This window comes from Nerophis lumbriciformis, linkage group LG03, assembly GCF_033978685.3.
Source record: "Nerophis lumbriciformis linkage group LG03, RoL_Nlum_v2.1, whole genome shotgun sequence".
Lineage (NCBI taxonomy): Eukaryota > Metazoa > Chordata > Actinopteri > Syngnathiformes > Syngnathidae > Nerophis > Nerophis lumbriciformis.
Window position 1 is genome coordinate 2,487,000 of NC_084550.2, and position 13,986 is coordinate 2,500,985.

Here is a 13,986-nt window from a genome sequence, read left to right on the forward strand (position 1 = left end):
CATCCGCAACCGCAACAGAAAGTCGTCAACCATCCGCCATCCACCCGATGTAACATTTGATCAGAACCGCACCCGCCCGCCACCCGCCCGTTGTCATATATCTAATATAGACGATGCAAGGCATTAGTGAGGTTATAAAGCTTTTGCCTGTTAAAGAAAGGAGACTGATCCAATGCAGCACAGACATTCGCATGCCACGCTGTCACGACCCAGACGCACACCAGTGCGCAATCATATGGGAGCCGCGCTGAGCGCACCTCCAAGCGCGTCTCGCTGCCGGCGACGGCCGGGTATATGGGCCCGACGCTCCAGCGCCATCCATTTTCAGGGCTAGTTGATTCGGCAGGTGGGTTGTTACACACTCCTTAGCGGGTTCCGACTTCCATGGCCACCGTCCTGCTGTCTATATCAACCAGGGTGAGCCCCAACCATTTCGTGAGCGCACTGCGCGCGGAGTGACCCCTGTTAAGCGCCCCCGGCAACAGGGGTGGCGGGCAGGTAAGCTGCGCGGGCGGAGCGCGCGGAGTGACCCCTGTTACGAGCCCCCGGCCACGGGGGTGGCGGGCAGGTAAGCTGCTTACCTGCTGCGCGTGACGCCGGCTGCAGCGAAGGCGGACGAGGCGGGGTGTCGGTGCCGTGGGCGCGGTGGTGACCCTGGACGTGCGTCGGGCCCTTCTCGCGGATCGCCTCAGCTACGGCTCCCGGTGGGGCCCTCTCGGGGGAAGGGGCCTCGGTCCCGGACCCCGGCGAGGCGTCCCTTCTCCGCTCCGTAAAAGTGTCCATCTCTTTTCTTTTTTTCTTCTGTTGTGGCATATGCTGCAGGTGCCTGCTCGTTTTTCGTATGTGGGTAACAACATTTAACTATGTATATATATTTACCAATTGGTTTAACTGCCACCCGCCTGAATCTATTTAAAATCTAATTTTTTTTTATTTCAACCGCCCGACCCGACCCGGGTTGTGCCCGCAAACCACGCATCTCTAATATACAGGTAAATTAGAATATTTTGAAAAACTTGATTTATTTCAGTAATTGCATTCAAAAGGTGTAACTTGTACATTATATTTATTCATTGCACACAGACTGATGCATTCAAATGTTTATTTCATTTAATTTTGATGATTTGAAGTGGCAACAAATGAAAATCCAAAATTCCGTGTGTCACAAAATTAGAATATTACTTAAGGCTAATACAAAAAAGGGATTTTTAGAAATGTTGGCCAACTGAAAAGTATGAAAATGAAAAATATGAGCATGTACAATACTCAATACTTGGTTGGAGCTCCTTTTGCCTCAATTACTGCGTTAATGCGGCGTGGCATGGAGTCGATGAGTTTCTGGCACTGCTCACCAGCAGATGACATGGCACCCCAAACCATCACTGATGGTGGAAACTTTACACTAGACTTCAGGCAACGTGGATCCTGTGCCTCTCCTGTCTTCCTCCAGACTCTGGGACCTCGATTTCCAAAGGAAATGCAAAATTTGCATGGTTGGGTGATGGTTTGGGGTGCCATGTCATCTGCTGGTGTCGGTCCACTCTGTTTCCTGAGATCCAGGGTCAACGCAGCCGTCTACCAGCAAGTTTTAGAGCACTTCATGCTTCCTGCTGCTGACCTGCTCTATGGAGATGGAGATTTCAAGTTCCAACAGGACTTGGCGCCTGCACACAGCGCAAAATCTACCCGTGCCTGGTTTACGGACCATGGTATTTCTGTTCTAAATTGGCCCGCCAACTCCCCTGACCTTAGCCCCATAGAAAATCTGTGGGGTATTGTGAAAAGGAAGATGCAGAATGCCAGACCCAAAAACGCAGAAGAGTTGAAGGCCACTATCAGAGCAACCTGGGCTCTCATAACACCTGAGCAGTGCCAGAAACTCATCGACTCCATGCCACGCCGCATTAACGCAGTAATTGAGGCAAAAGGAGCTCCAACCAAGTATTGAGTATTGTACATGCTCATATTTTTCATTTTCATACTTTTCAGTTGGCCAACATTTCTAAAAATCCCTTTTTTGTTTTAGCCTTAAGTAATATTCTAATTTTGTGACACACGGAATTTTGGATTTTCATTTGTTGCCACTTCGAATCATCAAAATTAAATGAAATAAACATTTGAATGCATCAGTCTGTGTGCAATGAATAAATATAATGTACAAGTTACACCTTTTGAATGCAATTACTGAAATAAATCAAGTTTTTTAAAATATTCTAATTTACTGGCTTTTACCTGTATAAGTGAAGGGAACAGCTATAAAATCAACAATTTCTTTGATCAGAGAAAAGTCCAAGTCACAGCAGTCTGTTGACTTCTTGTTTTTCTGAGAATTTACAATTTCTGTGACTTCACTTTCATAAACTGAATTTGTGGCTGCACCAGAGCAGCGAGTGTCCTGGTATCATGATTCTGAATAGGTCGAAGCACCGCCTTTGATCCCGACATGTATGGTCTCAACTGCAGGTAAACCAGAACTGCCTCGTCAGCCGGGGTCCTCGGCCTTCTATGACTCCAGTTTGCCACCGGAGCCTGCGCAGACCCCGGAAAGCTCTACCGCAACCGAAGCGGAATCTTCTGAGAGCCCGGACGCCAACGCCAACAACTTCTTCCAGACTTTGGACTGGGAAGGTATTCTTTCGAGAGTCCAAACGTTCACTTGTTGCAGGCCTGACCATCACGCGGTCTGTGTGTTAGATGTCGGCGCCCCCCAGGAGGCCTCGGATAGTCAAGGAGGCGGATCCGTGAACGACCAGGAAGATCTGAGCGATCAGTCAGAAGGAGAGTCCTACTCCTACTCTGCTCCCAGTGGGGGGGGTCTGTCACGGGACACCAGCGAGCCCCTGTTTGACGCAGACTTCCAGGTACAAAAACTCTTCCACGGCCCTTGGGACTTTGGTTTTGAAAGCCTCCCTTTTGTCTTCCGTCAGACTCCTTCCCCTGGAGCCGAGGACTCGCCCGCCAACGACACGGCCGATCTCTTAGGTTTGAACTCTGACCCCGCGCCTCCTCAGGTGGGCCTGAAAGCCTCCTCCAGCCAAAGTGACCTCCTCAACGACCTGTTTGCGCCCCCGGCTGCAGTGCAGGAAGACTTGTTCTTTGGCGGAGAAGCCGGCGGCTCCAAACGTGAGCGTCCAGCATTTATAGAGAAATAGTAGGGGTGTAACGGTACACAAAAATTTCGGTTCGGTACGTACCTCGGTTTAGAGGTCACGGTTCGGTTTATTTTCGGTACAGTAAGAAAACAACAAAATATACATTTTTTGGTTATTTATTTACCAAATTTGTAAACAATGGCATAACATACATTATTATTATTATTGGCGGTCACTCGAACGAGTATGACGATCCTCCTGGTAGGGGTGTATCCTAGAGATGCGCGGATAGGCAATTATTTCATCCGCAACCGCATCAGAAAGTCGTCAACCATCCGCCATCCACCCGATGTAACATTTGATCAGAACCGCACCCGCCCGCCATCCGCCCACACCCGCCCGTTGTTATATATCTAATATAGACTATGCAAGGCATTAGTGAGGTTATAAAGCTTTTGCCTGTTAAAGAAAGGAGACTGATCCAATGCAGCACAGACATTCGCGTGCCACGCTGTCACGACCCAGACGCACACCAGTGCGCAATCATATGGGAGCCGCGCTGAGCGCACCTCCAAGCGCGTCTCGCTGCAGGCGACGGCCGGGTATATGGGCCCGACGCTCCAGCGCCATCCATTTTCAGGGCTAGTTGATTCGGCAGGTGGGTTGTTACACACTCCTTAGCGGGTTCCAACTTCCATGGCCACCGTCCTAGCTGCTGTCTATATCAACCAGGGTGAGCCCCACCCCTTTCGTGAGCGCACTGCGCGCGGAGTGACCCCTGTTACGCGCCCCCGGCAACAGGGGTGGCGGGCAGGTAAGCTGCGCGGGCGGAGCGCGCGGAGTGACCCCTGTTACGAGCTCCCGGCCACGGGGGTGGCGGGCAGGTAAGCTGCTTACCTGCTGCGCGTGACGCCGGCCGCGGCGAAGGCGGACGAGGCGGGGTGTCGGTGCGGTGGCCGCGGTGGTGACCCCGGACGTGCGTCGGGCCCTTCTCGCGGATCGCCTCAGCTACGGCTCCCGGTGGGGCCCTCTCGGGGGAAGGGGCCTCGGTCCCGGACCCCGGCGAGGCGTCCCTTCTCCGCTCCGTAAAAGTGTCCATCTCTTTTTTTTCTTCTTCTGTTGTGGCATATGCAGCAGGTGCCTGCTCGTTTTTCGTATGTGGGTAACAACATTTAACTATGTATATATATTTACCAATTGGTTTAACTGCCACCCGCCTGAATCTATTTAAAATCTAATTTTTTTTTATTTCAACCGCCCGACCCGACCCGACCCGACCCGACCCGCGGATAAAATCTAATTTTTTTAAATTTCATCCGCCCGATCCGCGGATAATCCGGGGACTCCGCGGTTGTGCCCGCAAACCGCGCATCTCTAGTGTATCCCTTTATGGAGGATGCCTGTGCGTGACTTTGTTTTACGTGGGGAGACTGGTGCACAGACAGTCACCACACGGTCCTTGACAGAATGTGGTCAGGGTCCAGTGGCATGGAGTCCAAGACAACTGGGGACCCTTTTCTGCTGCAGCCTTCTTCCGCCATCGCAGCCGTTGTGGTAGTTCTTAAATTTACCGTCTTCCGCCTGCTCCGCCGTTGAGGTCTTCACCGTATCCCTGGCTAGCGGGCAGTCAGGTACTAGGCCTTTGCCAAGGACACACACAGGGTCCATTGCCAGGGTTACCGTATTTTTCGGAGTATAAGTCGCACCGGCCGAAAATGCATAATAAAGAAGGAAAAAAGCATATATAAGTCGCACTGGAGTATAAGTCGCATTTTTGGGGGGAAATGTATTTGATAAAAGCCAACAGCAAGAATAGACATTTGAAAGGCAATTTAAAATTAAAGCTGCAAGCAGCATTGGTCGGGCCCGCGTATTTGGCAGGTGCTAGTCCTAAGTGTCCCAATACTTTTGTCTACTTTTAGTCTGAAGTGTCCCAAGACTTTTGTCTAGTGTACCTACCTTGTCTGCATTGTGTGGGCACGTTGGTGCTTCCTGCTTTTAAGCAGCCATCTTAAAAAAACAGCAGCGCAGCGGGTCTTTGAAGGGTCATAAAATCAAAACCGGAGCAGTTAGAAAAACGCTGTTCTGTTATTTTATACACAAGGGTTCAATCTCTCTCCTGTGTTAGTTTGAAGCCGAAACGACAAACGCGCTCAGAGGAGATAGTTTTTGAAGGAAGGTGACCGGTTTTTACAAAAATGTTGTTTTGAAGGGGGAATAGCAAACTTCCTGTTGATTTTTTCTGGGGGTTGTCAATTTATGAAATGTAGGTCTAAGTGAGACCTACATAGAGGTTCTTGTTTCATGTCTCTCCGATTTTCCCAGTGGGAGTTAGAGGCAGTTTTGTCATTTTTTTCTTCCGAGGAGCAGTTTTTTCTGCGTTTTATTCAAAAAGAGCGCAATTTTGAGATTTGGGGTTAGGTTTTTTTATTAGATCGCAATTTTTGCCAGTCCTGATGTGTGTGTTCAGTTTGGTGAGTTTTGAAGCATGTTAAGAGGGTGAAAATACAGCTCAAAGAGGCAAAAGTTACTGTTTTTAGTACTGTTTTGTCTTGAAGGGGGAATTGCCAACTTCCTGTTGATTTTTGCCCGAGAATATACCATTATGAAATCTAGGTCTAAGTCACACCTACATAAAGGTTTTTGTTTCATGTCTCTCCGACCTTCCTAGTGGGAGTTACAGGCAGTCTAGTTTTTCTTTTTCGTAGGGGGCGCTAGAGCGCAATTTTGAGTTTTGAGGTTTGGTTTTTTTGATAAAAAGTTTTGCCGTATATTACTGATGTGTGAGTTTTGAAGTATGTTAAGGGGGTCAAATTACAGCGCAAAGTTGCGGAAGAATAATAATAATAAAGAATAAAACCTTACAAATTCAATAGGTCCTTATGTCCCATTGTATAAGGACTCCCTTTGGGAGTCCTTATACAATGGGCCATGCGGGCCCTAATAAACCCCTGACTGGAAGGATAGACAGAATATCAACAATACTATTAAACCATGGACCTGTAACCACACGGTTAATGCTTTCCAGCCTGGCGAAGCTTAACAATGCTGTTGCTAACGACACCATTGAATCTTAACTTAGCTACGGACCTCGACAGAGCTATGCTAAAAACATTAGCTCTCCACCTACGCCAACTCTCATCTGCTCATCAACACCGAAGCTCACCTGCGTTCCAGCGATCGACGGCACGACGAAGGACTTCACCCGATCATCGGTGCGGTCGGCGGCTAGCGTCGGATAGCGCGTCTGCTATCCAAGTCAGACACTAATGCACTGACCGCATCTACAGCTTTCTTCTTTGAAGTCTCCATTGTTCATTAAACAAATTGCAAAAGATTCACCAACACAGATGTCCAGAATGCTGCGGAATTTTGCGATGAAAACTGAGCTTTTTGTATCGGATACAATGGCGTCTCAATACTTCCGTTCCAACCATCGACGTCACGCGCATACGTCGTCATACCTAGACGTTTTCAACCGGAAGTTTCGCAGGAAATTTAAAATTGCACTTTATAAGTTAACCTGGCTCGGATTCAGGAGGAACAGAATGTGGTTTTCGTCCTGGTCGTGGAACTGTGGACCAGCTCTATACTCTGGGCAGGGTCCTTGAGGGTGCATGGGAGTTTGCCCAACCAGTCTACATGTGCTTTGTGGACTTGGAGAAGGCACTGAAGTCCTGTGGGGAGTGCTCAGAGAGTATGGGGTATCGGACTGTCTGATTGTGGCAGTTCGCTCCCTGTATGATCAGTGCCAGAGCTTGGTCCGCATTGCCGGCAGTAAGTCGGACACGTTTCCAGTGAGGGTTGGACTCCGCCAAGGCTGCCCTTTGTCACCCATTCTGTTCATAACCTTTATGGACAGAATTTCTAGGCGCAGTCAGGGCGTTGAGGGTATCTGGTTTGGTGGCTGCAGGATTAGGTCTCTGCTATTTGCAGATGATGTGGTCCTGATGGCTTCATCTGGCCAGGATCTTCAGCTCTCACTGGATCGGTTCGCAGCCGAGTGTGAAGCGACTGGGATGAGAATCAGCACCTCCAAGTCCGAGTCTATGGTTCTCGCCCGGAAAAGGGTGGAGTGCCATATCCGGGTTGGGGAGGAGATCTTGCCCCAAGTGGAGGAGTTCAAGTAATTCGGAGTCTTGTTCACGAGTGAGGGAAGAGTGGATCGTGAGATCGACAGGCGGATCGGTGCGTCGTCTTCAGTGAGGGTTGGACTCCGCCAAGGCTGCCCTTTGTCACCCATTCTGTTCATAACTTTTATGGACAGAATTTCTAGGCGCAGTCAAGGCGTTGAGGGGATCTGGTTTGGTGGCTGCAGGATTAGGTCTCTGCTTTTTGCAGATGATGTGGTCCTGATGGCTTCCTCTGGCCAAGATCTTCAGCTCTCACTGGATCGGTTCGCAGCCGAGTGTGAAGCACCTCCAAGTCCGAGTCTATGGTTCTCGCCCGGAAAAGGGTGGAGTGCCATCTCCGGGTTGGGGAGGAGACCCTGCCCCAAGTGGAGGAGTTCAAGTACCTGGGAGTCTTGTTCACGAGTGAGGGAAGAGTGGATGGTGAGATCTACAGGCGGATCGGTGCGGCGTCTTCAGTAATGCGGACGCTGTATCGATCCGTTGTGGTGAAGAAGGAGCTGAGCCGGAAGGCAAAGCTCTCGATTTACCGGTCGATCTACGTTCCCATCCTCACCTATGGTCATGAGCTTTGGGTCATGAGCGAAAGGACAAGATCACGGGTACAAGCGGCCCAAATGAGTTTCCTCCGCCCAGTGGCGGGTCTCTCCCTTAGAGATAGGGTGAGAAGCTCTGTCATCCGGGGGGAGCTCAAAGTAAAGCCGCTGCTCCTCCACATGGAGAGGAGCCAGATGAGGTGGTTCGGGCATCTGGTCAGGATGCCACCCGAACGCCTCCCTAGGAAGGTGTTTAGGGCACGTCCGACCGGTAGGAGGCCACGGGGAAGACCCAGGACACGCTGGGAAGACTATGTCTCCCGACTGGCCTGGGAACGCCTCGGGATCCCCCGGGAGGAGCTGGACGAAGTGGCTGGGGAGAGGGAAGTCTGGGCTTCACCTGCTTAAGCTGCTGCCCCCGCGACCCGACCTCGGATAAGCGGAAGAAGATGGATGGATGGAAGTTAACAATGTTGCAATGTTAAGATTTCATCATTGATATATAAACTATCAGACTGCGTGGTCGGTAGTAGTGGCTTTCAGTCGGCCTTTAAACAGTTTCAAGTCAACTCCGCCTCAGATTAACAGCCCCCAGCTTGGCTAACTTGGCAGTAAGAGTTGGGAGCTGTTTGCTTGTCTTTATCTTTGTTGAAGCGATGTTCACTTGGGGGCGGTGCCGCTTTGTTTGACGTGTCGGCAGAAGCATGCCTTACCGCTGCTGAGCAAACCTCCGTCCCAGCCAAAGTGTTCCCAAACGGGAGATCTTAACGAGGCAGGAGGGTCTTCCAGCTCTGGCTTTTACATGTTGTCCTAGCATGCCGTGTGTTGTGCATTGTTTACACAACGTGCGTTACGCTACTTAATATGTCCGTGTGGAAACTCGTTCGGTACACCTCCGAACCGAACCGAAACCCCCGTACCGAAACGGTTCAATACAAATACACGTACCGTTACACCCCTAATATATAGTAATTCTGCATGACGTGAAATATACACTATGTGTCCGTACTGTAGCCATGAGCGACCTGTTTGACCCCTTCGGCATGGGCTCCAGCTCCGGGGTGGGCTCCAGCGTGGGCTCCTCTCGGCAGGCCTCCGGCGCCGACCTGTTTGGGGACTTGTTAAGCTCGGACGGTTCCGCCGGCAGCAACTTCAGCGCAGCCCGGAGCAACCCCGCCCCCGTCTCCAACGCCAGCCTCTTCGACCTGGGTGAGTTGACCAGGGTGGAGTCGTCCGCCGCCGGCCGCGCGACTAATCCTCCTTTTTTTTACCTCCCCACAGATAAGTTGGTCAAGGACACTCCCAAGATGACGTCGTCCGCCAGCCACCCTGACCTCCTGCGGGGGTGGGACAGCTGGGCGGCGAGCACGAGCACGTCCGCCAGCGTGAGCTCCACTGCCAGCAGGCCCGCCTACACCAGCACAGGTGGGTGGTCTAACTAATCACAGTACAAGAATCAAACTTTTTTGGCGTTCAACGTAAAAAGTAGTTGTCAGTACAACCCGTCCAAGAACACACCGTTACAGGGGTTTACAGAACAGCTCGCGGTACCATATTTTTCAGACTATAAGTCGCAGTTTTTTTTCATAGTTTGGCGACTTATACTCAGGAGCGACTTATGTGTGAAATGATTAACACATTATAATATTATTTATCTCATTCACGTAAGAGACTAGACCAGGGGTGCTCATTACGTCGATCGCGATCTACCGGTCAATCTCGGAGGGTGTGTCAGTCGATCACCAGATTGACATTCACGGCACCCGAGGGTCTTCTGAGATGACGCCGGCTGCTGCCAGCTCATTAAAATGACCGACTGGAAGGCGAGAAACACTTTATTTCAACAGACTCTGGCGCCGTACCTGTCGTCAAAACTCCAAAGACCGACTGCACAGTTGCACAATAAAAGCTCTGCTTCGTCCCGCCTGCGCTACCAAAATAAGAGTCTCAGAAAGCTGGCGTGCACAAGCTAGCAAGCTACGGAGTTTGCCGACAATGTATTTCTTGTAAAGTGTATACAAAGGAGTACGGAAGCTGGACAAATAAGATGCCAAAAACCAACCACTTTCATGTGGTATTGGACAGAAAGGAGGACTTTTTTTCCTCCTCCATTCGAAAATGCGGACGTTATCATCACCACTGTCTGATTCCTATCAATGCAAGTCATCACAATCAGGTAATACACCAACTTATATTCTTGTCTTCATGAAAGAAAGGAATCTATATGTGTTAAACATGCATGTATTATCTTTAAACACCTTTAACTTGTTAACAATATTAACTATATGTGTTAAACATGCTTGTATTATCTTTAAACACCTTTAACTTGTTAACAATATTAACTATATGTGTTAAACATGCTTGTTTTATCTTTAACCACCTTTAACTTGTTAACAATATTAACTATATGTGGTTAACATGCTTGTATTATCTTTAAACACATTTAACTTGTTAACAATATTAACTATATGTGTTAAACATGCTTGTATTATCTTTAAACACCTTTAACTTATTAACAATATTAACTATATGTGTTAAACATGCTTGTATTATCTTTAAACACCTTTAAGTTGTTAACAATATTAACTATATGTGTTAAACATGCTTGTATTATTTTTAACCACCTTTAACTTGTTAACAATATTAACTACCGTATTTTCCGCACCATAAGGCGCCCTGGGTTATAAGCCGCGCCTTCAATGAACGGCATATTTCAAAACTTTGTCCACCTATAAGCCGCCCCGTGTTGTAAGCCGCATCTAACTGCGCTAAAGGAATGTCAAAAAAACAGTCAAATAGGTCAGTCAAACTTTAATAATATATTAAAAACCAGCGTGATGTGGGCGCGCATGGAGTCGTATATCAACATGGACGGAGCTGCGTGAAAAAAGCCACCCGGCCTCTTCGCGTAAACTTAAACTTACCTTAACCACTCGCTCATCTTTTCTTCATCCATCCCTTCGAGTTAGCTTTTATGATGACGCCGGCTGGAAAGGTCTCTTTTGGCAAGGTCTTCCTTTTGAATATCACCATGGGTGGAAGTTTCTGGCCATTAGCATGGCAAGCTAGAACCACAGTGAAGGACGACTTCTCATTCTCTGTGGTGCGAATATTCACCGTACGTGCTCCCGTTGTATCCACAGTGCGGTTCACAGGAATATCAAAAGTCAGTGGAACCTCGTCCATGTTGATAATGTTCTCTGGCCGGATCTTTTTTTCAGCTGTCTTGTTTTTACAATATGCACGGAAAGTAGCCAGCTTTTCTTGAAAGTCTTTAGGCAGTTGCTGTGAAATAGTAGTCCGTGTGCGGATGGAGAGATTGCGTCTTTTCATGAACCGGAAACCTGTCGCTTAGTAGGAGCCATTTTGTGGTCTTTACAGATGTAAACACACAAAGGAAATGAAACATAATATCCGCGCGCTTCTTCTTCTTCTACGCGGGCGGGTGGTTGCTTACAGTAGAAGAAGAAGCGCTTCCTGTTCTATGGGGGCGGGTGCTTACCTTGGCAATTGCTTGCGTAGAAGAAGAAGCACTTCCTCTTCTACGGGGAAAAAAGATGGCGGCTGTTTACCGTAGTTGCGAGACCGAAACTTTATGAAAATGAATCTTAATATTAATCCATATATAAAGCGCACCGGGTTATAAGCCGCACTGTCAGCTTTTGAGTAAATTTGTGGTTTTTAGGTGCGGCTAATAGTGCGGAAAATACGGTATTATGCTCAGGGCCTGTTTTGCTGCCAATGGAACTGGAGCTTTACAGAGAGTAAATGGGACAATGAAAAAGAAGGATTAGCTCCAAATTCTTCAGGACAAGCTAAAATCATCAGCCTGTAGGTTGGGTCTTGGGCGCAGTTGGGTGTTCCAACAGGACAATGACGTCAAAAGTGGTAAAGGAATGGCTAAATCAGGCTAGAATGAAGGTTTTAGAATGGCCTTCTCAAAGTCCTGACTTAAAGGTGTGGACAATGCTGAAGAAACAAGTCCATGTCAGAAAACCAACACATTTAGCTGAACTGCACCAGTTTTGTCAAGAGGAGTGGTCAAAAATTGAAGCAGAAGCTTGTGGATGGCTACCAAAAGCGCCTTATTGCAGGTAAACTTGCCAAGGGACATGTAAGCAAATATTAACATTGCTGTATGTATACTTTTGACTAGGGATGTCCCGATCCGATATTTGGATCGGATCGGCCGCCGATATTTGCCAAAAAATGCGTATCGGCAAAGCACGGGAAAATGCCGATCCAGATCCAGTTTGAAAAAAAAACTCCGGTCCGTGTTTTCCAACGCACAGATTTAAATAATACATTCCACTTTTCTGCTGCTCCCTAATTTCCGTTCCGCATTTTCCAGCACACCTTCAACACATCCACACGTCTGTGGATTCTCACGCAGTTGCTTTTAGCTGCTGGCATTACACGACAGGCTCTTCCCACTCCTTCTTCTGTCTCCCTCTCACAGACAGCAAGCGCAACTTCTTACACACGTCACATACTGTCACGTCATACGTCACATACTGTCACGTCATACGTCACATACGTATACGTCCTCTCCCAGCAGAGAGGTAGCGGCATGGCTAACGTTAGCTGTGATGCTAGCGCAGCCGCTAAGGTGCGCGCGCCTGCTCAAACGTCCTCTGCGCACGTCAAATCTATGCCACGCACAAAATCAAATAAAAAAATAAGCGCATAACAATTTTCGACACACGGACACGACAGAGAAAACAGTTTTCGTCATCATTGTTCAAATATTGTAATGTCTGTCGAGACGCTTATCTCCATTCGGTGCCACACGTCCACACCATCAAAATGCCGAGGCAAAAATTTCCACATCAACACCGTATGAAAAAAATAGTGATTTTTTTAGTTGTGATTTCCTTCTCTGCATGAAAGTTTAAAAGTAGCATATATTAATGCAGTATGAAGAAGAATGTTTTAATGTAGACATGCAAGCCTTGAAAGAACATTTTGAAAATCAAGACTACATTTCCTGCAAATGGGTGCATTTCTATTTTAACTTTAGATTTATTCTCATATCAAACTCTTTTGGCTGTCTTTTTGACACTTACATCCACACCCTGGATTATAAATAATGTAAATAATTCAATGTGATTATCTTGTGTGATGACTGTATTATGATGATAGTATATATCTGATAGTATATATCTGTATCATGAATCGATTTAAGTGGACCCCGACTTAAACAAGTGTAAAAACTTATTGGGGTGTTACCATTTAGTGGTCAATTGTACGGAATATGTACTTCACTGTGCAACCTACTAATAAAAGTCTCAATCAATCAATCAAAACACATAGAATCATCATACTGCTGTGATTATATGCATCAAGTGTTCATTCAAGGCTAAGGCAAAATATCCAGATATATATCGTGTATCGCAATATGGCCTTAAAATATCGCAATATTAAAAAAAGGCCATATCGCCCAGCCCTAGTTCAATGATGCCATTTCTGTTTGTCATGTATAATTTTGTCTATTTTGTGTTTATCCTTGAATAAACAGGTCAGTTTCTTGTTACCAACCATTGTGTATTATTCAAACTCCCCTAATTCAGCTGGCTAGTTGTTATCAAGAGTACTAAAACCCTTTTCAACATGATTCTGACAACTAAGTAGGCTAAATAACTTTAAACTTTTAATACATGCTCGGATAGGCCAGTATCGGTCAGTATCGGTATCGGATCGGAAGTGCAAAAACCTGGATCGGGACATCCCTACTTTTGACCCAGCACATTTGCTCACATTTTCAGTAGAGCCATAATAAATTCATAAAAGAATGCTTTTTTGTGACCAACAAGTATGTGCTCCAATCACTACATCACAAAAAACAAGAGTTGTAGTGTGTGTGTGTGTGTGTGTGTGTGTGTGTGTGTGTGTGTGTGTGTGTGTGTGTGTGTGTGTGTGTGTGTGTGTGTGTGTGTGTGTGTGTGTGTGTGTGTGTGTATTTATTAGTTTTGTTTGCAAAGTAGTTGGGCTCAATTTAAGACCCAAAAATAAATCTCAGGCAACAATAAGCCCACTGAGCACATATTACTGACAAGGGCCGTACTGATACCAATACTTTGGTACCGGATTGTACCGCACATTGTACTAAACATTGTACTAAACATTGTACTGCACATTGTACTAAACATTGTACCTGACATTGTACTGCAAATTGTACCGCACATTGTACCGTACATTGTACTAAACATTGTACCGCACATTGTACCG

The 13,986-nt window shown here is 47.2% G+C and overlaps 1 protein-coding gene across 1 annotated transcript in view; it reads left to right on the forward strand.

Annotated features, from left to right (window-relative positions):
* gak (cyclin G associated kinase) overlaps positions 1-13,986 on the forward strand; it is a 167,129-nt gene that overhangs the window by 114,775 nt on the left and 38,368 nt on the right. The window contains exons 20-24 of the mRNA XM_061931789.1: positions 2,464-2,628; positions 2,695-2,861; positions 2,928-3,123; positions 8,773-8,967; positions 9,040-9,183. Of these exons, the coding sequence (XP_061787773.1) occupies positions 2,464-2,628; positions 2,695-2,861; positions 2,928-3,123; positions 8,773-8,967; positions 9,040-9,183 (867 nt within the window). The remainder of the gene's footprint in view (positions 1-2,463; positions 2,629-2,694; positions 2,862-2,927; positions 3,124-8,772; positions 8,968-9,039; positions 9,184-13,986) is intronic.